Source organism: Sminthopsis crassicaudata, chromosome 1 (assembly GCF_048593235.1).
Source record: "Sminthopsis crassicaudata isolate SCR6 chromosome 1, ASM4859323v1, whole genome shotgun sequence".
Classification (NCBI taxonomy): domain Eukaryota; kingdom Metazoa; phylum Chordata; class Mammalia; order Dasyuromorphia; family Dasyuridae; genus Sminthopsis; species Sminthopsis crassicaudata.
Genome location: NC_133617.1, coordinates 11953084 through 11975575, shown reverse-complemented (window position 1 = coordinate 11975575; position 22492 = coordinate 11953084). Strand labels below are relative to the sequence as shown.

Below are 22492 nucleotides of genomic sequence, written 5' to 3'. Positions count from 1 at the left end.
GGGCTTTGAAGACATGAATTACATTCAATATAAACCCGCAGTGCCGGAGAACCCCACCGGGGACACTCAGCAAAGGTCTCGGGTGGGAAAGGAGAGAAGGTGCCCCGAGAGAGGCAAAAGCGCGACGGCGGGAGACGCGGCTTCTGCAGAAGTCCAGAGTGTGCGGGTAAAGAAGAGGGCGGGCTCAGACGGGAGGCGAGCGCGCGTTCCCCAATGCGTGATTGGCGCCAGTGCGCAAGCCCAGTGTGTATGTGCTGTGTACGTGTACGAGTTGTAACACATGTGTTATGGGCGGTTGTGTATGTGTCCGAGTGTCTGTTTCAGTGTAACAGATGTGCGCGCACGTGCTTACACAAACTCATTTGCATATGCGTGCGCATAAACACGTGTGTTTGTGGGTTGAGAGGAGACAACAGATGCTCTCTAGGACCCAGCGGCTGCTCGAGGGTGGCTTACAAGGGTAGCTAGCTCCCTTAGCGGGAGCGGAGGAAGAGGGGGCGTGGCTTATTCCTTCCCTCCTTCGCTCTTTCCCAGCAGCCCTAGATCTTCTTCCTTTCTCGCGAGGCTTGCTCAGGGCGCTGACTGCGCCTGCGTTTTCTCCTGCGCCTGCGCAGAGCAGCGTGCGGTCTCGCGGCCTGTGCTCTCTTGGCCTTAGGTAGCAGCTGCGGCAGCAGGAGCTGCAGCAGGCGGAACCGGGAGACCGGACCGGACCGGACCGAGCAGGGCAGGGCAGGGCAGGCCCAAGAGCGGCGGCACCATGAGCGGCACCTTAGCCAAGATCGCCGAAATCGAAGCCGAGGTAATGGAGGAAGAGGCTCGCCTTCTCCCCGTGGCGCGAGCGGGGGCGGGGCGGGAGGGAAACTGAGGCACGGCCGGAGGGGCGGCCCCGGGGAGGAGGGTGTCGGGAGCACCCCGGAGCCCTCCGGAGTCCGGCTCTGCGGGGGGCCCGTCTGGGGCCTGTTGGGGGCGCACGGCGAAGGCCCGCAGCGGGAGTTTGGTGAGAGCAGCCGGGAGGGGAGACAGGGACCCCGGGGGCGGTTAGAGGGCGAGGAGGTGGGAGGGATGACGGGCCTTGAGCAGCCGGGGGAGGGGAGGCAGTGGCCCCGGGACAGCTGGGGGCCGCCCCGGTGACAGTGTGACAGGCGTCCCTGCAGCCCCCCCCAGCCCCCTGGCGGGGGCGCCGCCTTCCCTGCTCCACGCGTGTCTGAAGGCTGAGCCCGATCTGAGGGGCTGTCATGGGGCGGACCCTGGGGGGGAGGAGACTGGTGTCTGACCCTCCCCCCACCCCCGCTGGCCCCCGGGCTCCCCCTCCCGTGCCCTGACCGGGGGCTCTCCCGCAGATGGCCCGCACCCAGAAGAACAAGGCCACGGCGCACCACCTGGGGCTCCTGAAGGCGCGGCTTGCCAAGCTGCGGCGGGAGCTCATCACCCCCAAGGGCGGCGGGGGCAGCGGCCCCGGGGAAGGTCAGTGGGGCGGGCGCGGGGCTGGGAGGTGGCGGCCCTGACCCTGTGGTCATCTCGGGTGGGCAGCACCGGCCCAGCCCCTGCAGGGCTGTGCCGTCTCAACGGCCTTTGAAAGGGGTCTTCGTGCCCAAAAAGTGCGTTAGAATTTGGTGGCTGAAGATGCCTTTCACTTAGAGAAGGCACCCATGGGGGGCGCTAGCGGGCGGGGAGCGAGACCTGAACTCGTGCCCGGCCTGGCTGACCCGCGGCCTCCCGCCGGCCTCTGTCCCACTCCAGGGTTCGACGTGGCCAAGACCGGCGACGCCCGCATTGGATTTGTGGGGTTCCCGTCGGTGGGGAAGTCGACGCTGCTCAGTAACCTGGCCGGGGTGTACTCGGAGGTGGCCGCCTACGAGTTCACCACTCTGACCACCGTGCCCGGAGTCATCCGCTACAAGGGCGCCAAGATCCAGGTGAGCCGCAGGGGGGGGGTGGTGGGGGGGAGCGCTGCTTCCGCCCGGCCTCTGCCCCTCGGGAGCGAGCACGACCAGGGCTGCGTCCCCGGACTGACCACGCTCGGGGAGGGGAAGCAGTGCTGAGGGGCGGCGCGTGGTCAGCGAGGCCTCCGGCCAGGGTCTGGGGGGTCAGCGAGGTCTCGGGTCAGGGGGGGGTCAGCGAGGCCTCCGGCCAGGGTCGGGGGGGGGGGGTCAGCGAGGTCTCAGGTCACAGGGGTCAGCAAGGTCAGCCGTATCTGGGGCTTGGGTAAGGGGCAGACAAGGGAAGGTGGCTGCTAGCAGCGGGGGAGGTCCCTGAGGTGGCCAGGCCTGCCCGCGGGAGCGGGGCAGAGGCAGAAGGACCCAGTGGCACCTGGGACTTGGGCAGGAGGCAGCTTGGCCGCCCTGAGCTCCGGCGTCAGTGCCTGCGTTCAGTTCAGCGAACGTTCGCTAAGCGCTTGCTGTGGGCCAGGCTCGGAGAGCGGGGCCCCGGGGGGCTTTCCTTCTGCCCGGATGCGGCCACTTCTGGGGCATGGGGTGGGCGCTGCTGGGGCCGGGGGCTCTCAGCACTAAACCACGGAGCCTGCCTTTGTCCTAACCGAGGCCGGGAGACCAGTAAAGGCTGCGGAGGCTGGGAGAAAAGCACTTTGAAGGCCACGATCCACTGACCGGGGCCGGGACAGGTGGAAGTTACGGGGAGGGAGCAGCTCACGAGCTAGTCCTGACGAGTGGGGCGGGCGCCGCGGAGAGGAGGAGTTCCGGTGGCCCAGGGCACGGCCCATCCTGGCCCGTGGGAGCAGGTTTGCCAGGAGAGGACTAGATCGTGGGGCTCTCACTGGAGCTTGGAGACGTGGCCAGCTCCCCGGCCCTGCCACCCCCGGGCCTCTCTTTGCCAAGGTCAGCGCGGGAGCGAACAAGGCAGTGGAATTGAGTCCAGTCCAGACCCGGAAAAGGCCGAGCGGGAGCTTTCCCTGGTCTCTTGGGCTCTAAAGGCGCCTCTGTCGGGGCGGGCTAAGATGCCCGTGCCCTTTGCCTGAGGCCAGCCCGAGATGCTCTGAAGGCAGAGAATGAAGGGACAGACTCAGCCCATCCTGCCCACGCCCATCGGCTGCCCAGACCATCTGGTGATGGTGGCAAATTGTACCTGGTGTCCCTAGGGGTACTTGTCTTCTCAAGGGGTAGGAGGAGAAAGTTTGAACTTTTTTTTTTTTTTTTTTTTTTTTTTTTGAGGCTGGGGTTACGTGACTTGCCCAGGGTCACACAGCCAGGAAGTGCTAAGTGTCTGAGACCAGATTTGAACTCGGGTCCTCCTGACTTCAGGGCTGGTGCTCTATCCCCTGCGCCACCTTGCTGCCCAAACTTTTTTTTTTTTATCTGTAATTGGGAAAACATCAGCAAAACAAATCCAAGAGTAGATTAAGAAGAAAAGCTAACGCTCTGAGGCGTGAAGGATGGAGGCCTCCCCCACGCCTGGCATAAGGATGTTGCCAGCATCACCCCATGTCACAGTGGCATAGCTGAGCCACAGGGTCCCAGGGCTCAGGAGGAACAGCTGCAGGCTCTGCCTCCCCTCTGGCTGAAGCTAGCCCTTGCCTCTGGACCTCTCGGGGCGGCGAGGTGCCAGCCGGGCTGGTAGCCAGGGGCTTTGGCTGCTCCTGAGGAACTTCGCCCACAGCTGCTGGGGGGGGGGGCAGGCACAGGTCTGTGAGCTGAGTAAGCCTCATGCCCATTCCAAAAGGCTGAGACAGTGAGTCACCCTGGAGGTGCCAGGGCACAGTGGGAGGTGCCAATGCACAGAGGTGCCAGGGGGAGGTGCCTCCGAAGTCATAGGACTCGCTTGCCCGCCGTTCACTCTGTTCATTTGCTTTTCCCTCCCTCCTCCTGGGGCAGCTCCTGGATCTCCCCGGGATCATCGAAGGTGCCAAAGACGGGAAGGGGAGAGGCCGGCAGGTCATTGCAGGTAGGTGCCAGGACGGCCCAGAGCGGGTTTGTTTGGGTTTGGCTCATCCTTGGGTCAGAAGATGTGGCCGGTGTGGAGGAGGAGCGCCCTCCCCGTAGTCAGGCGACCCATCAGCCGGCCCTGGGGCGGGTCCTTCCCCCGGGGGCTCCCTCTCCCCCAGCCCCGACACGAGCACATGGCAGAACCGAGCCCAGGCCCTCGGGTGCCTCGTTCGGGACACAACACGTCCCAGTCAGCCCAGCATCTCTGACTCTGTGGTCTCTGTGCCCTTCCAGGCGTCACCCACACATGGGGGTTGCCAGTTCAGAAGCCCCCCCATGGTGTCATGAGGTCCTTCTGGGCTTATAGCAGCAGCACAGGGCCCAGCCTCGGCTGACCTGGGGCTCCTCCCGGGCCTGTGGCGGTGATAACCCTCCAGGGAGAGCCCCCTTTGGGGGGCTCTTGTGGGGCTCCCACAAGACGGGCAGGGGAAGCCCTCTAAGGTCCTGCTGTTTGTTAGAGCCCTGAGCATCAGCTGGGCCCCCTTCCCAAAGGACACAGGGAGTCCCTGCCAGGCCTGTGGGTCCCTAGTGTGGACCGAGGGGACGTGCAAGTAGTGTGGCTCGGGAGGGGCCGGAGCCAGTTCTCTTCTGTGCAGTTGCTTCCCCCTTCTCCTTGTTGACCTTGGGAGGAGGGACGCCTGGGTCTCTGTCCATGGTCCTGGGCTCACAGGCCCGGCTAACAGCGGGCTCCCCTCATGCCCTTTAGTGGCCCGAACCTGTAACCTGATTCTAATTGTCCTGGACGTGCTGAAGCCCCTGGGCCATAAGAAGATCATCGAGAACGAGCTCGAAGGCTTTGGGATCCGCTTAAACAGCAAACCCCCCAACATTGGCTTTAAGAAGAAGGACAAAGGCGGCATCAACCTCACAGCCACGGTGAGTCTCTGGGCCGGGCCCTTGTCCTGGCCGCGTGGCCAGCCCTGCCTCCGAGCGGGCCCACGAGGCTCCTCGGCCTGGCTTCCCCCTGCCCGTGGCTTCCTGCACTGATGCCAGGCACAAGCTCCGGCCTGCGCCCCTGGGGCAGAGTCAATTGGTTTGGTCTCTGTCCCCAGTGCCTGACACACAGTGGGCATTTGGCTCGTACTTTTGTATCAAAGTCACCACAGTGACCCCAAGCCCCGGGCCGGCCTTGCCCATCCGATGGGGCCCTTTCAGAGCAGGTTGGCATGTTGACCTTGGCAAAGCTGCAAGTTACCATAACCCCCAGACCAGTGACTTGCCAGGGTATCGCCCTGGGCTCAGTTGTAGGGGGGGAAGGGGGAGTGGGGAGCACCCATTAATAAGGCCAAGGGCCTCCTCCCCATGCCCTCTTCCCCACTCTAGGGGGTGCCCCAAGAGCAATAGCTCAAGAGCTGTTTGGTGGGCCTCAGACCCCAGATGGTGCCCTAGGAGGCCCGAGGTTGGGGTACGCAGTTTACGGCTGGCTGGATCTGAGGGGTTTTGTGGGAGCTGGCGCTGCGGGTTGGGGGGGACCAGCAGTCTGGTGCCCTGTAATCCTGGGTGCTCACGGATCTTGGTGGGCTTGTGATGGCCCCTAGGGAAGGGGGGAGGCCAGGCCTGCCCTCCACAGTGGGGGAGGGAGGCCCTGGTGTGTGCGCACAGTTCTGCTCCCTTTGCTCACAGCCCATCTTTGTGGCAGAGTTTTTACAGCTTTTTAAAGGACTCCCTACATGGATGCACATGTTTCCTGGAGTGGGGAACCCCGGCCGTGCCATGGCTCATTTTACCATGATTGGCCTGAATGTTACTTTTTAGAAGGTTTAATGGTTTCATTTTTCACCAGTTAATTTGCTCTTTTTGCTCCTATAAAAACAAAGACACAAAACCCCAAATGCTACTGGGAATTTTTTGGCACATGTGGGAAAGCAATTCATTTTTAAAAATTAACATATCCTTATTTTCTTTCTCTGAAAAAACAAGAAAAACCAAGCCCTTGGAACCAGTGGCAGTCACATGGAACCACATTTGTTCCCATATTTGTCGTAAAAAAGCGCAGCTCTTTGTGACAGGAGACGGACCTGAGCTTTCAACTGAGAGCCAGGCTCTGAGGGAACAGGACCCAGGGATGGGGGGGAGGGGGCGAGGGAGGGAGACAGAGAGGAGAGTCCCTGGAGGCCGAGGTGGGGAGGGTGCGGCTCAGCCTCCCCTCCATGGCCTCTCGCTTTATTCAGTGCCCTCAGAGTGAGCTCGATGCGGAGACGGTGAAGAGCATCCTGGCGGAATACAAAATCCACAACGCCGACGTGACCTTGCGCAGTGACGCCACGGCGGACGACCTCATCGATGTGGTGGAGGGCAACAGGTACCGGCTGGGGGCTTGAGCCCTTTACAAAAGAGAGCTGGAAGCCGCTTTCGGATTGGAGGGAGGGTTTCTGTAGTGGAAGTCCCTTTGCAAGGTTTTTGTCCCCATTGTGGGCACAGAATCCAGGGTGGCAGATTGTGCCGAGTTTAGAGGGCGGCTCCGGGGCTGACTGGCTGAGTCCCAACCCGAGGGGAGCCGGGAGCCTGCTGCCTCTCGGAGGAGCTCCTGGGGCGGCCGGCCTCTGCTGCTCACTTAGGACACCCGGCTTTGCCTTCCGTTCAACTGTTGTGCTCAGCCCAGAGTGAGCCGGATCTCCCTGACTCTGGCCTCTGGGCCCGTGAGCTGCAGCCCTCCTGTGCCTCTGGGCCTTCTTTTCCCCCCCTCATCCTTCCCCTGCCCACCCTTGGGGTCGCCAGTAGCTGGGCTCTTGTGGTTGCTCTCTGGCTGGGGGGGGGGATCCCAAATGGAGGCTGACGGGGCAGAGGAGGAGCCAGCCCAGGGTCTCCCTGCTTCTCTGGCCTGCGCTTTCCAGCTACAGCCATGCTTTGTGCTCTTTGCATTGGTCTTGTGAACCAGCTGTAAGACCTTTACCTTTACCAGATGTCATCTAGAGGACTCGGGCCCAGGGCTCCGGTTCCTCAAGGTCCAGAAAGGTCTTGTGGAGGTAGAGCGTTGGGCCTCATCTGGTAGAACAGGACGTAACTGGAGCAAGGCTCAGATGGGGCGGTCTGGAGGACACCTGGCCTTTAGTGTCCTTGCGGAGCTTGCGCCAGTGGGGGCCGGGCAGCCGGAAAAGTCAGTGGTTCCATGGGTCCCCTAAAGAGAGGGGCCCCATCTGGAATGGCTGGGTGACCCCATTTTAGAACAGGCCCCCGGGGAGGCCCCAGCACAGGCGGGGGCCGTTCAATCCAGAGGTGAGGACGGTTGTTTTCTGGGAAGTGAGAGGCCTGGCGTGGAAGGAGCTTTGGGTTCAGACTGGGGGGGACACAGAGGCAGTTAGGCCCAGTGTGGGGAGAAGTTGTGAGGCCGCTTTGTGAGGGACATTGGAGGTCTTTAAGCAGAGGCAGGTTAGGGATGTTGCAGAAGAAACTGGGGACTAAGTGTCCCAGGATCTGAGATTCTCCATCGGGGTGGGGGAGTCCCTCACCAAGGGGATCTCTGGCTCGGTCCTTCGTCCCCTCCCCCCGCACCTGACCACAGGTCCCCCAGCCTAGGACAGGCGTCCTTTGTGCTCCAAGTCTGGGGGTGTCCCTGTGGGAGCCCCAGCACCAGGGCAACGTGCACCAGGGTGATGTGCTCGGGGCTCTTCAGAGTGAGAGGCCACAGTCACCACTCCGGGCATTCCCATGAGCCCGCTGGAGATTGGTCTTCCCCCGGCCCACCACGTCCCTTGGCTTGTTTGGCTCCAGCCAGCCTTGGAAGAAGGCTCTTAGGCAGAATGAGAATGGCAATCCCTCTGCATGGCCTGAGCACCTACTATGTGCAGGGCCCTGATTTTCTATTGCCTCCCCGCCTCAGGGTCTACATCCCCTGCATCTACGTGCTGAACAAGATCGACCAGATCTCCATCGAGGAGCTCGACATCATCTATAAGGTGCCCCACTGCGTGCCCATCTCTGCCCACCACCGCTGGAACTTCGACGACCTGCTCGAGCGTATCTGGGACTACCTGCGGCTCGTGAGAATGTGAGTCTCCCTGGGTGGGCGGGGGCCGCCGGAGCCGGGAGATCCCCGAGGGCCCGGGGCCGCCCGGCTCACCGCTCTCCCTGTCCTAGCTACACCAAGCCCAAGGGGCAGCTGCCAGACTACACCTCCCCCGTGGTGCTGCCCGACTCCCGGACCACCGTGGAGGACTTCTGCATGAAGATCCACAAGAACCTCATCAAAGAGTTCAAATAGTGAGTCCTGGGCGTGGGGGGGGGTGGCGGACCAGTCCTTGGCCTTGGGTTCCCCTGAGGACAGCAGAGAGCGAACCCCGGGCTGGACAGGGACACTGTATGAGCACCCGCAGATGTGGGGGAGGAGACCCCCAGGGAGCTCGTCCCTTCTCCCTCCACTTAGCTCCCCAAGTGTGGGCAGAGGGAGAGGGCCCCTGACTGCACAAGCCCACCTTCCTCACCTGTGCCACGGAGACCTTGGCCCTGAAGGCCGTGCCACCCATGGCATGGCCTTCCTGAGGCTCCGTACCCCGGGGGGTGCCCATAGCTTGTAAATCTGGGGCCAGAGGGGCCCCGCCCTCTCCCCAGGGCACCTTTCCACAAACAGGTCTCTCAGGCTTCTGTCCATCATGAGGGTACCCTGCAGGGGGGATGGCATCCCCTTCGGGCCTGGGGGGCAGGGGGAGCCCAATTCTGCTGACCCTCTGTTCTCTCCCCCAGCGCCCTGGTTTGGGGTCTGTCTGTGAAGCACAACCCCCAGAAAGTGGGGAAGGACCACACGCTAGAAGATGAGGATGTCATTCAGATTGTGAAGAAGTGAGGGGGTTACCACCCCCGACCAGAGCCTGGTGCCCCCTCCCTCCGCCCAGGGCTGTCCTGGGCCCCAGCCGCTGCCGAGCAGGGCCACGCGCGGCCTCAGCCAGGGCCCCCTTCCTCCCCATCGTCACCCGCTGTATATTGAACTACATAAAGAGCCCAGCTGGCTGGCAGGCTGCCGGGAGATGCCGTTGTGTCTGTGTGGGCGGCCTTGGGGGGGTGTTCCGGGCTGGGGCATGTGGGAGCTGGGGGTAGAAGTGAAAATTCTGAACTTCCTGCAGGGGGCTGCTGGCCAGGAGCAGAAGCCAGACCTTAGCTGGGGCCATCATGACTAATGGCTGGGCCCCCCCCCTCCTCCCCCTGCTTCCCCCCAGTCATTTCTTGTCCAGTTTGGCCCAGGCACTGTTGGGACTGAGCTTGCTGACTGGTAGCCAAGGAGCTGGAAGCCTTGAGCTCTCATGGGAGCCCTTCATCATGGGTTCAAGGTTGGCAGCGCAACGGGCCACTGGCCACGGTTTTTTTCCTCTTCTGTCCCTTTTTGCTTTCCTCTTCTGTCCCTTTTGCTTTTTACTGGCTGACCGTTTGGTTTGGTTTTCTCTGGGATGAGCCTGCCCCTGCTGTAGGCCCTCAGCCTTTGGTGGCTCCCCAGCAGCGCTAATGTGGCTGACAATCTTGTGCCTGGAGGTCAAAGGCTTGCGTCAGCAGCCCTGTTCCCAAAAGGCGGTCGGAAGGAAGTAGCACAAGTGTCACGCTCTGCCACCATGGGGCATCTGGGCAGGTGGGGACCTCTGTGGGCAGGTGGGCAGTAGGAAGAAGAGCCAACTCAGGGCAGCTCACCTCTCAGGGAGTCTGAGGACCTGAATGAGGGGATGCCTTTCTTAGCCCACTGTGGGGTGACTGACCGCTGCGTCCCAGGCCAACCCCTTGGTCCGGGCAATACCTGCGGTGGAACATGATTGGTCCAGAGAGAGGTCTCATCCGCTGAATTGCCTTTTGTTTTCATCCCCTGTGGACCAGTTCAAATGTTTTTGGTCACCATCTGAAGGCCAGCTGATGTTCCATTTTTATCTAAAAGTGACCTTTGAAAAATCAGGCAGACCTCACGCCAAGCTTTCCACGGGTTCCTTTTCTCTCCATGGCAACTTTGTGAAGCGCTGGGGCCATGATCTCATGCTTCACTCGGCAACGGTTTCCAGATGAGAGACTCGGTCCACCCCAAGTCCTTTGCTGAAATAGTGGCAGGCTGTTGACCTCATTCTCAGGCTGCAAGGTGCCGGTTGGTGATCCCCGGAGCTGGACACTTGGCTCATCTCTCAAACGGGAGTAATGATAGTTTGTTCCTTTTCCTTGGAGAGTCATGGTGGGGAATGAGCATGGCAGATGTTAAAAGTGTCATCATTTAAAAGGAAACGAGGAAGGCAGAGCAGCAGGAGGCTGGTTAGACCCAAAGGAGAGTGAGCAGGGAGCCAGAGTATACCACAGGTCCAGCGACGCCGAAGGCTTGGGGTTCTCCCTAGGTATGAGTGGGCCCCAACTCCCCATGTCATTGGGCTGGTTGGTTTTTCTATTCGAGAAGGATCGCTGCTTTGGATGCGTTTTTCTCTTAGGAAAGAAGGATGGTGGCTTTGAATGGGTTTCTTTTTGTGTTAGAAGGAGGGCTGCTTTGGATGCTTAGGAAAGAAGGATGGTGGTTTTGAATGGATTGCTTTTTGTGTTAGAGAGGAGTGCTGCTTTGGGTTGGTTTTTCCTATTAGAGAAGATTATGGCATTGAATGGGTTGATTTTTCTTCACTTTTTCTCTTAGGAGAGAAGGCTCCTTATGGCGATGGAGCTGGATATGTATGAAAACATTTTATTTATTTTTTTAAAATAATGAAATTTAAAACCAGCTGGAGGAGCTGGGGCCCAGATACAAGTAGCGGGAAAGGCGAATTCCCCCGACAGATTCTCACATTTAGGACCCCAACGATTTAGTGTTGAAAGGCGATCTAAAGTCTGCCCTCCTGGCCCCGCTGCCCTGTGGAGAGGGAGATCTCTGCGGGGTTATTGCTATTTTCCAGGTTTCTGTGACGCCTTATCGGGGACTTCCTGGCTAATGGGTAGCCAAGGTTTCCTTGGCCACACTGACTCAGTAGATGTGTCTTTCCCTGGGTTCAAACCTACCCAAAGTCTCTCCAGCTTGCTAGGTCGAGGCAGAGGGCTGGGCTTCTGTTGGAGGAGTCTCTGTGGGGTTAGGAGGGGATGTTAGCCCTTAGAAGGAAGGTGGAAGTAGAGAAGACTCCAAGGGAAGCCGATAGGAGAGAGGAAGCAGCATCTGTTCATCAAAGGGCTGAGGAGTCCTCTGCTTGTCCCCAGCCCCAAAGGGGCACAAGGAGCCCTAGCGTTGGGGGGTTCTGGTCGGGTCTCCCCAGCCAGGGAGCAGCAGCCGTGTCCGGGGCCCGGAGCTCACTTTCCCCAGTCTGGTCTCCCCAGAAGGAACCTTTGGCCCCAGAAGGAACATCAGCTGCCTCCTTGGGACCTCCTCACTCTGCCTTCCACATGGGAAAGTCTTTGGGGGGGGGGGGAGTCCGGCTGCCGCTTACTATCTGACCCTGGACAAGCCACAGCCTCCAAGATGAGAAGGCCGGAGCCTGTGGTTCCGAAGCTCGCTCCCCGCTGGAAACCCCATCGTTCGGCTCTTCCTGAGCCCTAGGATGGACCCTAGGATTGGCTCATTGATAACAGGTCTCCTGGAGCCTCCAGACAGCTGACATTCTCCAGCAGGCAGTGGGGAAGCCGGGAGCTCCCTGCCACAAGGACCTGGAGGGGAGCACCAGGAAGGGTTAATTCTCACTGGCTGGCCTCTCTCCGCTGCTGCCATGGTGACAGGCATGGTCTGAGAGCAGGCTGGAGAGGCCTGCCCCCCTCCTCCTGCCTGCCTCCCCCTCCCCCTCTGCCCTTCCCCCCAGGCCCTGGACAGCTGAGCTCTGGCCCTTGGTGGAGAAGCAGAACTGGAGGCTTGGCTGGATGGAGCTCCGGCCTCGCTCTGAGAGTGGGAGACCAGAGGCCTGGGTGGGCGGAGGGGGCTGTTCTGTCTCCCACTAACAGGAGAAGGGGGAGGCAAAGCCGGGTCTGCGCAGAGCGGGGGGAAGGGCTCACCTGCACAATGGCCCCCCAGGGGGCTGTGAGGAGCTCCCTTTGTCAACCTGAGCGCCATCTGCGTGTGGGAAAGGGACTCCAGCAGGAACACACTACTGATACAGATATATATGTAACGTAGTGGCGCGAATAACAAAAAGAAGGCTCTGCTTAGTCTGACGGTCATCGGGCCGGAAGAACCACGTGCGCGGAGTCGCGAGTCACACCCGGGTACCCCGGGTTCGAATCCTGCTCGGGGGCCACGGCACACGGTGGGAGGAGAGCCCGGACCACGGGCCGTGCCTGCGCCCCGGGAGCCCCCCGTGCGGCAGGCAGGTGCCAATTGGGCGGCGGGGGGGCAGGGAAAGGGCTCGAGATGGCCGGGGGAGCCCCTCCGGACCCCCCACGTTGGCTGTGTCCCCCGTGGGTTCGGTGCCAGACTAAGGGGAGGGAAAGGAAGCGCTGGAGTGAGTTATTAGTGTCAGAATGAACTTCCCAGACAACAGCCCTAAGGGACGGAGCCCCCGGGACGGGGAAATCCGGTGGCGAGCGGGGAGTCGGGAAGTGTCTGGGGCGGGCTGACCCCCGGGGCCGCCTCTGTAACCGGCCATTTCCTACGGGGTGCTCTCACGTACCTAACGTCCGTAAGCAGCACACAGTAGGCGCCATATAAATGCTTACTCCTACTCCGCGGCTGATTCCCCCTCCCAGTGACAGGAAATGGCCCAGAGGTGACCAGACTCCCGAGGGAGGGAATCGGGGGAGATCGGATCTTCCCGAGGGCGGATTTAGTAACCGCCCCGGGAGGCAGGCCACGCCCCCAGCTCTGGGGTCCCCGGGCTTGGCAGAGGGGCTGCTCCTCTCAAATGGGAAGACGCCCGGGGCGGGGCCGTGGGCACAGGAGCCCCCAGCTTTGGGCACGGCCTCCCGCGGGAACGCCCCGTGCCTGGAAACAGCCCGGGAAAGCCGTGCCAGGAGCCGCGGCAGCCCAGCCCCTCCCCCCGCACATCACAGATGTGCCGAACAAAGCCTTCGGTCCTTCAAAGCGGACGGAGAGGCTGCCGGGAAAGCTCCCCCCGGTGCGAGGCTCCGGCGTTTGATCTCGCGCTAATTCTTGGCGCGAACGCGCGGGCTACGGAAGGTCGGCCAGCCGGGGAGCGCGCCAGGCTTTGTGCCCGGCTCCCTCCCGCCGGCAGCCTGCCAGGGGCCGGGGGCGGGGAGGCAAGAAAAGATGCGGGGGCAGCGCGGCCGCTCGAACCCGGCCCCGAAGGAGGGGGGGCGCGGGGGCCGCCCCCTTCTGGCGCCACCTCGGCAGCCTTTGTGTACAAAGACCACCCGCGAGCCCCGAGAGCAGCCGCCCGGCCTGGGGAGGGGCCCGCCACCCAATGACGTACAGGGCCGCGGCCCACTTCCTGCCCGAGCCTCGAGACCCCGCGGGGGAGGGGGAGGAGGAGGAGAGGCGGGAGCACCCCCGCTAACAGAGACCCCCCTTCCCTTCCCGGTCCGCCGCATCCCTCCCGCGGCCGGCCCTCTCTCCGGGCCCAAGGCTTCGGGACCTCCCGCGAGTCCTCCGGGCCGGGCCCGGAGCTCACCTGCCTGGCCCCAGCCCGGCCTGGAAGCGTCCTGGGCACATTCATTAGCCGCGACTCCGGGGGCCGTTTTTCCGAGCCGGGAAGAAGGCCGGAGGCCGCCCTGGCCCCTAATTAGCTCCGGCTGAGGGAAGGAAACCGGACGGGAGGATAAAAAGTCAAATACAGGAGAAGGGAAAGGGAAAGCGAGGGGAGTGAGAAACGAGCGGGGTTTAGGGGCGCTGCCCAGAAGGGGAACATTCCCGGCTCTTCGGGTCAAACGGGATGGCAGAGGTGATCCTGGAGGTGAGGAGGGAGGCCCTTCTGGGGATGACTGAAGAGATGATTGACACATTGGTGGAGAGCACTCAACGGGGAGGACTTTGCCACAGTCCACGCGCGAGGCTACAGGGGTTGGGGTTTATGCCACAGCCTTCAGGAAAGTGATGGATCTATGGGCCTGGGTGTACGGTGGGGGAGGGAGGAGGGAGAGCAAGGCGCTGAAGATGGCAGCCGGGTAGCGAGCCTCGGCCCCGGAACAGAGACTGTATCTTCCAAAAAAAGTTTTATTTTCCTCAATTACAGTTTTTGTAGTCGGTTTAAGACAATTTTTGAGTTCCACATTCTCTCCTACGCTTTCACCAAGAAGGCGAGCGATTTGCTAGAGATTATTTATGCTCGTGCAGTCGGTGCGAAACATTTCTATTTTATTCAGGTCGTGAAAAGAAAGACTAAGAAACAGTTTTCTTACATAGTAGGCTTTTATTTTCAAAATATATGTAAAAAGTGTCCAGCATCCCCCCTTGCAAAACCTTGTTCCATTTTCTTCTCCCTTCTCCCAGCCCTCCCCTGGACGGCAAACGATCCAGTCTCTCACACGTGGGCAATTCTAAAAATGTTTCCACAGTTAACGAGCTGCACGAGAAAATCAGACCAAAAAGGAAAAAATGAGAAAAAACCCACCAACAACCACAACAAAAAGATGAAAATACCCCGTTGGCACGATGGAGGAGGATGGGTAATTTTAGGGTGTGTGTCTTTGACCAAACTGTTCTTTTCCCATGATTTTTTTGCATCACTTATTTTTTCCAACATTTTCCCCCCATTTGATTTTAAATATTCTTTTTGAGCTGTTCCAGGATTTTTTGGGGGGGGGCGGAGTCTGAGATCAATTTGCATTTTATTTTTGCTGAATTAATTGGGGTTAAGTGACTTGCCCAGGGTCACACAACTAGGAAACGTTAACTGTTCCGATTCGATTTGAACTCTGACCTTCCTGACTTCAGAACTGGTGCACTATCCACTGCACCACCCAGCTGCTCCCAATTTACACTTTTTTTTTTTTATTCATTTTTCCAAATTTTCCCCTCCCTCCCTCCTCTCCCTCCCCCCCATGGCAGGTAATCCCATACGTTTTACATGTGTTACAATATAACCTAGATACAATATATGTGTGTAAATCCCATTTTCTTGTTGCACATTAAATATTAGCTTCAGAAGGTATAAGTAACCTGGGTAGATAGACAGCAGTGCTAACAATGTACATTCACTTCCCAGTGTTCCTTCTCTGGGTGTAGTTGTTTCTGTCCATCATGGATCAGCTGGAAGTGAGTTGGATCTTCTTTATGTTGAAGATCTCCACTTCCATCAGAATACATCCTCATACAGCATTGAAGTGTACAGCGATCTTCTGGTTCTGCTCATTTCACTCAGCATCAGTTGATTAAGTCTCTCCAGGCCTCTCCGTATTCCTCCTGCTGGTCATTTCTTACAGAGCAATAATATTCCATAACCTTCATATACCACAATTTACCCAACCATTCTCCAACTGATGGACATCCATTCATCTTCCAGTTTCTGGCTACAACAAAAAGAGTTGCCACAAACATTTTGGCACATATATGTCTCTTTCTGCTCTTTAGTATTTCTTTGGAATATAAGCCCAGTAGCAGCAATGCTGGGTCAAAGGGTATGCACAGTTTGACAACTTTTTGGGCATAGTTCCAGATTGCTCTCCAGAATGGCTGGATTCTTTCACAACTCAATTTACACTTTTCTTGAAGGCTTCGGATTTTCTTGTCACCATAATAACTTTCTATGGTCAGGTTCTTGATCACTTTTCCAGCCTATTTCTTGACTTTTAAGTGCTCCCAAGTGAAGGGGGCACCAGCCTTGGTGGCCGAGGCTTTCAGATTCAGGGCTAGGGACCTGTAAGGTTTTAGTTCCTCCAAGGGAGTACGGTTTAAGGAGGGGGAGGGGGTCACGCTCTCCTGGCCTGTAATCTAGTCTGTAAGTGGCCACAAACACTCTTTACCCTGTGGTTGTGAGCACCCTCTTGCTCTTCCTGGTTTCGAGCTCCAGATCTGCACGTGGCCCTCGTGGGCCTCGAAGCGGAATCCTGCCTCCAAGGAAGGAATCCCTGTAATCTTGTTCTGACCATAGTCGGATCCCTTTATCACCTTTGGGCCCAGAGCTCAGGAAGGTTCGGTTAATGATCCAGTTGCCCCCAAGGCTGCCAGTCTTGCCTGCCCTGGATTGCACTCCACTTTCTTCCCGATAGGATAGAACCTTTCTGCCAACCTCATCATCTTGGGCTGGAAAACTGCTTCGCCCCAACCTTTTGTGGGTTCTATTTTAGGATTTGTTTCGAGGTGGTATTTTAAAGCCATCTGGAGGGGACTTGGCAGAGCTGGAGCGAGTCTTGCCTTTTTTTTTTTGCCATTTAGGCTACGCTCCTTTGAGCAACCTTTGAGAGCAACAGGAATGTTAGGAGCAATGGAAGGTTAGGAAGGTGGAAATAATGAACATAATGGCAGATAACTGGAGTTGATGTTTGTGAGAAGTTAAATTTAAGGGATATGTTGGAATTGCAAGACTGGCAGTCAAGAGAGAGGTTAGGGCTGGATAAGTTGATGTGAGAATTAATTAGCAGCACAGAGAGAGCAATTAAATCCAATAGGATCCGCTGAGATCATCAAGACAAATCATATACATGGAGGGAAAAAAAAAGAGGGGCAAGGGCAGAACCCTAAGGGAAACCTGGGGAGTGATTTACATGAAGATCCAGCAAAGGAGAAAGGAGGGAGGGTGGAGAAGAACCAGGAGGCAGGGAGTTCCAAAAACCCAGAGAAGATAAAGGACCAAGGAGAAGTGACCAATGGTGTTCAGAGCTGTAGATGAAGAAGTGACCAATGGGTCAAGGAGGACAAGGAAGAGACCTTCACTTGGGGAGAGCCATTTCAGCTGAGTAAACTATAAACTAGAGAGTATTTCCAAGAGAGGAAAGGAACGGAAGGCTTCTCAAGGAGGGCAGCCACGGAAGAGAGAGCTTTGGCTAATGGATGATGGGCACAGAAGGAGCCAGTCAGGGTTTTTGAGGATGGGGGATGTTTGCAGGCAGACAAGGGAGAAGTGTGGCTGAGGGAGGAGATGGGATGGAACAGTAGCGATTGTACAGGGAGAGGGGTTTTCTGGGTAAGGAAACTGACCACCTTGTCACATGAGATGGCAGTGAGAAGGTAACAGAAGGCATCTAAGTGATGGGCGATGAGCAAGAGAACAAAGAACCTTGTTTTTAAAAAATGAAATATAAAGCAAGAAACATGGTGGAATAAGACAGGAAGTACCAGGCCCTCCAATTTCTTCCGCAAACAAGGTAGAACATCACCAGAAAGTGAACATAGAGCGGCAGAAGTAAACAGGGGTCAGGGTAACGCAGTTGCCTCCCTGAGACAATGTGAGAGAATTCTTCCAAATTCTTGTACTCTACAAAGTGGAAACCATTTTTTTCCTAGGCAATATAGCAGTTTATTAACAATCTCGAGGCCCAGGCTTGGCCAGACAAGTGCAAATTCTCTCCTGGCAGACAGCTCTGAATCAATAAACTGGAAGCCCCAGGGGCAGTTGGGTTGGAGGCAGCCTCAGCCTCAGGAACTTTCATATCACAGTGTGGGTGTCCCATAGCTGAGGGGGGGAAGACTAGAGGATCCTTGGCTATCTCTGGATGCCAGGGATGTCCAGCTGTGTTAGCCAGATGTAGCCCCATGCTGTGGCTGTGGGTCAGGAGGCAGCACATGCCCAGTGAGTCTGGTAGTGGAAGCTCAGGGACCCTGATGGCCCTGGGCACTTGTAGGAGAATGGAGTCTCCGGTTGGTCCCAGAGAAAAGGGAAGAGCTGCAGATTGTAGCCACAGGAGTGACTTCAGGAAGCAAGAGCAGCTGAAGGGCCAAGGCCTGTGGCTCAGGGCAGAAAAGAAAGCTTAGAAAACACCCAGAACTACAAACTGACTATAATGAAGAATCCACTAATAAATAAATGAAGGAACGAAAGAGCCCAACCATAAATAGCAAACTGACTATAATAAGAATCCACTAATAAATGAAGGAACAAAAGAACGAATGAATGAAAGAATCCAACCATAAACAGCTACTATGAGGACAGGGAAGATCTGATTTCATACTTAGGGAAAAATCCTGAAGTTTCAAAAAGTCACTCCTTCCCCCCTCCAAAAAAAAAAGTCAAATTGTCACAAGCCCGAAAAAGGTTCTTGAAAGTTTTATTTTTTTTTATTTAGAATTTTTTTCCACAGCATATATGCATGAGTAATTTTTTTTATAATATTTTCCCTTGTATTCATTTTTCCAAATTATCCCCCTCTCCCTCCATTCCCTCCCCTCAATGACAGGCAATCCCATACATTTTACATGTGTTACAATAAAACCTAGATACAATATATGTGTGTAAATACCATTTTCTTGTTGCACATTAATTATTAGCTTCCGAAGGTATAAGTAACCTGGGTAGACAGACAGTAATGCTAACAATTTACATTCACTTCCCAGTGTTCCTTCTCTGGGTGTAGTTATTTCTGTCCATCATTGATCAACTGGAAGTGAGTTGGATCTTCTTTGAAAGAGTTTTAAAAGGACTTTAAAAGTCAGAGAGACTGAGGGAAAATTAGGAAAAAACAAAAGACCAATTCAAGAAAATTATGAAAAGAGTCAACCAACTTGAAAAAGATCAAAAACCTTAAGAAAAAAATTAGAATCGGGCAAAGGAAATCTAATATTATAAAACACCAAGAAGTATTTTTTTTTTAAAAAATCAAAAGAATGAAAAAATAGAGAATGTGAAACATCTCAGTAGAAAAACAAAAGTTGTGAGGACAGGTCAAGGAGAAACAATACAAGAATTGTTGGGCTATGTGAAAGTTATGATTTATGAGATACAATATTATAAGAAATTGTTTAGGAAAACTGTCCTGAAGTTCTAGAACAAGAAAGTAAATTAGAAACAGAAAAAAAAAAATCCATTGATAAACACCCGAGATTCCAAGATGAAAACTTTCAGGAACATTATAGCCAAGTTTCAAAATTCTGAGGTTAAGGAGAAAATACTCCCAGCAATAAGAAAAAAAAATTACCGAGGAATTACATTAAGGATAATACAAGACCTAGAAGCTTTCCATTAAAAGACCAAAAAGACTTGGGACATTCTATTTCTAAGAGCAAAGGAGCTGGGTTTGAAACCAAGAATAACTTTACTCAGCAAAGTTGAGTATAATTCTGAATGTGGGGAAAAAGGATATTTAATGAACTAAAAGATTTTCAGGTATTTGTCACAAAAACACCAGAGCTAGATGGAAAAATCAACATATAAAATATAGGAGAAACAAACATTAAAGACTATAAGGGATTCGATAAAGGAAAATGTTGGAATGTTATTACTTGGGTAGTTAGAAAGACCATATATAGACAGAAGACTTGGGATTGAGTTGAGTATGATAGGATGATTCTAAAAAATTAAATTGGACAGGGAGAGGTAAAATGGAGCAATTATTTCATACAACAGAGATGAATGGAAGAACTGTTACAGCAGAAATAGGGGAGGATGGAAGGCTTGTAGTTCTGGAACCTTATTCGCATCATAACTAAGTTTAAAACGGAATAACATCTAGAAAGGTATAAAAGTCATAAAATAATAAGAGGGTGAGAGGATAGGATAAGGGAAGGATTTCTAGAAAGGTATCTAGAATCCAACCATTCTGGAGAGCAATCTGGAATTATGCCCAAAAAGTTATCAAACTGTGCATGCCCTTTGACCCAGCAGTGCTACTACTGGGCTTATTTCCCAAAGGAATACTGAGGAGGGGAAAGGGACCTGTATGTGCCAAAATGTTTGTGGCAGCTCGCTTTGTAGTGGCTAAGAAGCTGGAAGATGATGGATGTCCATCAGTTGGAGAATGGTTGGGTAAATTATGGTATATGAAGGTTATGGAATATTATTGTTCTGTAAGAAATGACCAACTGGAGGAATACAGAGAGGCCTGGAGAGACTTACAACAACTGATGCTGAGTGAAACTAGTAGAACTAGGGGATCATTATACACTTCAACAATGATACTGTATGAGGATGTATTCTGATGGAAGTGGATATCTTCAACGTAGAGAAGAGCTAATCCAATTCCAATTGATCAATGATGGACAGAATCAGCTACATCCAGAAAAGGAACACTGGGAAAGGAGTGTAAACTGTGAGCATTGTTTTTTTGTTTTGTTTTGTTTTTCTTCCCAGATTATTTTTACCTTGCGAATACAATCTTTCCTTTGCAACAACAACAAAATTCGGTTCTGCACATGTATATTGTACCTAGGATATACTGTAACATATTTAATATATATGGGAATGCCTGCCATCTAGGGGAGGGGGTGGAGGGAAGGAGGGGAAAAATTCAGAACAGAAGGGAGTACAAGGGATAATGTAAAAGAAAAAATTACCTATGCATATGTACTGTCAAAGAAAATGTTATAATTATAAAAATGAATAAAAAACAAAATAAAAAAAAGAAAGGTATCTAGATCAAGAAGTAGAGCATGAGGAGAGAGGATAAGGGAGGGATTCTTCTTTTTTTAAAATAACTTTTATTTTCAAAATATATGCAAAGATAGTTTTCAACATTCATCCTTGCAAATTCTTGTATTCCAATTTTTTTTCTCCCTCCCCTAGATAGCAAGTAATCCAATATATGTTAAACATGTATAATTCTATATATATTTCCATAATTATCATTCTGCACAAGAAAAATCAGATCAAAAAGGGGGGGAAAAACAAGCAAACAATAAAAAAGGTAAAAATACTATGTTGTGATCCACATTTAGCCCCCAGTCTCTCTCTGAGTCTAGATGGCTCTTTCCATCACAAGTCTATTGGTTCCATCATCTCACTGTTGAGAAGAGCCCCATCCATCACAGTTGATCATTGTATAATCTTGTGGTTGTTGTATACAACGTTCTCTTAGTTCTGCTTGGTTCACTCAGCATCAGTTCCTGTCAGTCTCTCCAGGCCTCTCTGAAATCCTCCTGCTGATCACTTCTTATAGAACAATAATATTCCATAACATTCATATACCATCACTTATTCAGCCGTTCCCCCAACTATTGGGCATCCATTCAGTTTCCAGTTTCCTGCCACTACAAAAAGGGCTGCCACAGACATTCTTCCACATGAAGGTCCTTTTTAAGGGAGAGATTCTTAAATGTTTGGTAGTTTAAGAAACAGGAGGATAAAGGGAAAGGAGAAAGGAAAAATTCTTATGAAGATCAGGAAGCTATTGGTTAGGAGTAAATCAGAAGGGTGAGGGGTAAGAGTAAAAAGAGAGGGTGAGAAAAATGATAAAGAAAAATGGGATGAAAGGACATTCACAACTAGTAATTATAAACCCATAAAACAGAAAAATAGCAGAATGGATTTAAAAAAATCTAAATCTAATATGTTTACAAGAAACATTTTAAATTGAGAGATACCCCAAGAGTTAGAATATAAAACTAATTAATATTCAACTGAGATTAAAAAAAAAAAAAGCACAGGGATAGCAATCATGATCTCAAACTTAAAGCTAAAAAAGATCTAATTAAAAGAGATAAAACAGAGAAGCTACATTATGACAAAAGATACCATAGAAAATGAAGAGATAATGAAACAATATCAGTACTAAACCCATGTGCCATTCTATAGCATCTACATTTTTAAAGGAAAATTTGAATGAATTACAGGTAGAAAAAGATAGTAATACTATGATAGTGGGGGACTTGAAACTTTCCTCTCAGAATTAGATAAATCTAATAAAGAAAGAAGAAAAAAGTTAAAGAGGTGAATAGAATTTTAGATAAGCTAGATATGATAGCTATCAAAGAGAACTGAATGGAAACAGAGAGGAATATAGCTTTTTCTTAGTGATACATGGTATCATCACAAAAACTGATCATATATTAAAGCATAAAAACATAATTAAATGTAGAAAAACAGAAATATTAAATGTACCCTTTTCAGACCACAATGAAAATTATGTTCAATAAATGACCATGGAAACACAGATTAAAAACTAATAGAGACTAATAATCTTAATTTAAAAAATGAATGGGCTACAGAATAAATTATAAAAATAATTTTATTAAAGAAAATGACAAGACAACATATCAAAACTATGGAATATAGCAAAAGCAATAATCAAAGAAAAATATATATTACTAAATATTTCATATCAATAAAATAGTAAAAGAAGAGACCAATGAATTGGGTGTGTGAATTTTAAAAACTAGAAAAAGAACAAATTTTAAAAACCCCAATTAAACACTAAATTGTAAATCCTAAAAATTAAAGGTGAGATTAATAAAATTAAATATTAAAAAACCACTGAATTAATAAATAAAACTAGATGTTGGTTTTATGAAATAGATAAACCATTGATTAATAATAGAGAGCAAAGAAAACTAAATCACTACTATTAAAAATGAAAAAAAGTGAGTATACCACTAATGAAAACAAAATCAAAGTAATCATAAGGAGTTATTTTGTCTAAATTATAGGCCAATAAGTTTGACAATGTAAGTGAAACGGAAGAATATTTCCAAAAATATAAACTGCCTAGAGGAAACAGAATGTCTAAATAAACCTATTTTAGAACAACAGGCTTCCTAAGAAAAAAGCATCAGAACCAGAAGGATTTACAGGTAAATTCTACCAAACTTTTAAAGACTGACTCATTCAAATGTCAAATAAATTATATTGAATAATAGGCAGAGGAGTTCTATTTTT

The 22492-nt window shown here is 52.8% G+C and overlaps 1 protein-coding gene across 1 annotated transcript; it reads left to right on the top strand.

Annotated features, from left to right (window-relative positions):
• The first annotated feature begins 489 nt into the window (after positions 1-489).
• On the top strand, positions 490-8898 carry DRG1 (developmentally regulated GTP binding protein 1). The gene is made up of 9 exons (XM_074293263.1): positions 490-799; positions 1341-1464; positions 1741-1916; positions 3828-3897; positions 4645-4814; positions 6110-6240; positions 7759-7926; positions 8016-8138; positions 8619-8898. The coding sequence occupies exons 1-9, from the start codon at positions 758-760 to the stop codon at positions 8716-8718; spliced, it is 1104 nt and encodes a 367-aa protein (XP_074149364.1). The 5' UTR covers positions 490-757; the 3' UTR covers positions 8719-8898.
• Positions 8899-22492: the final 13594 nt, after the last annotated feature.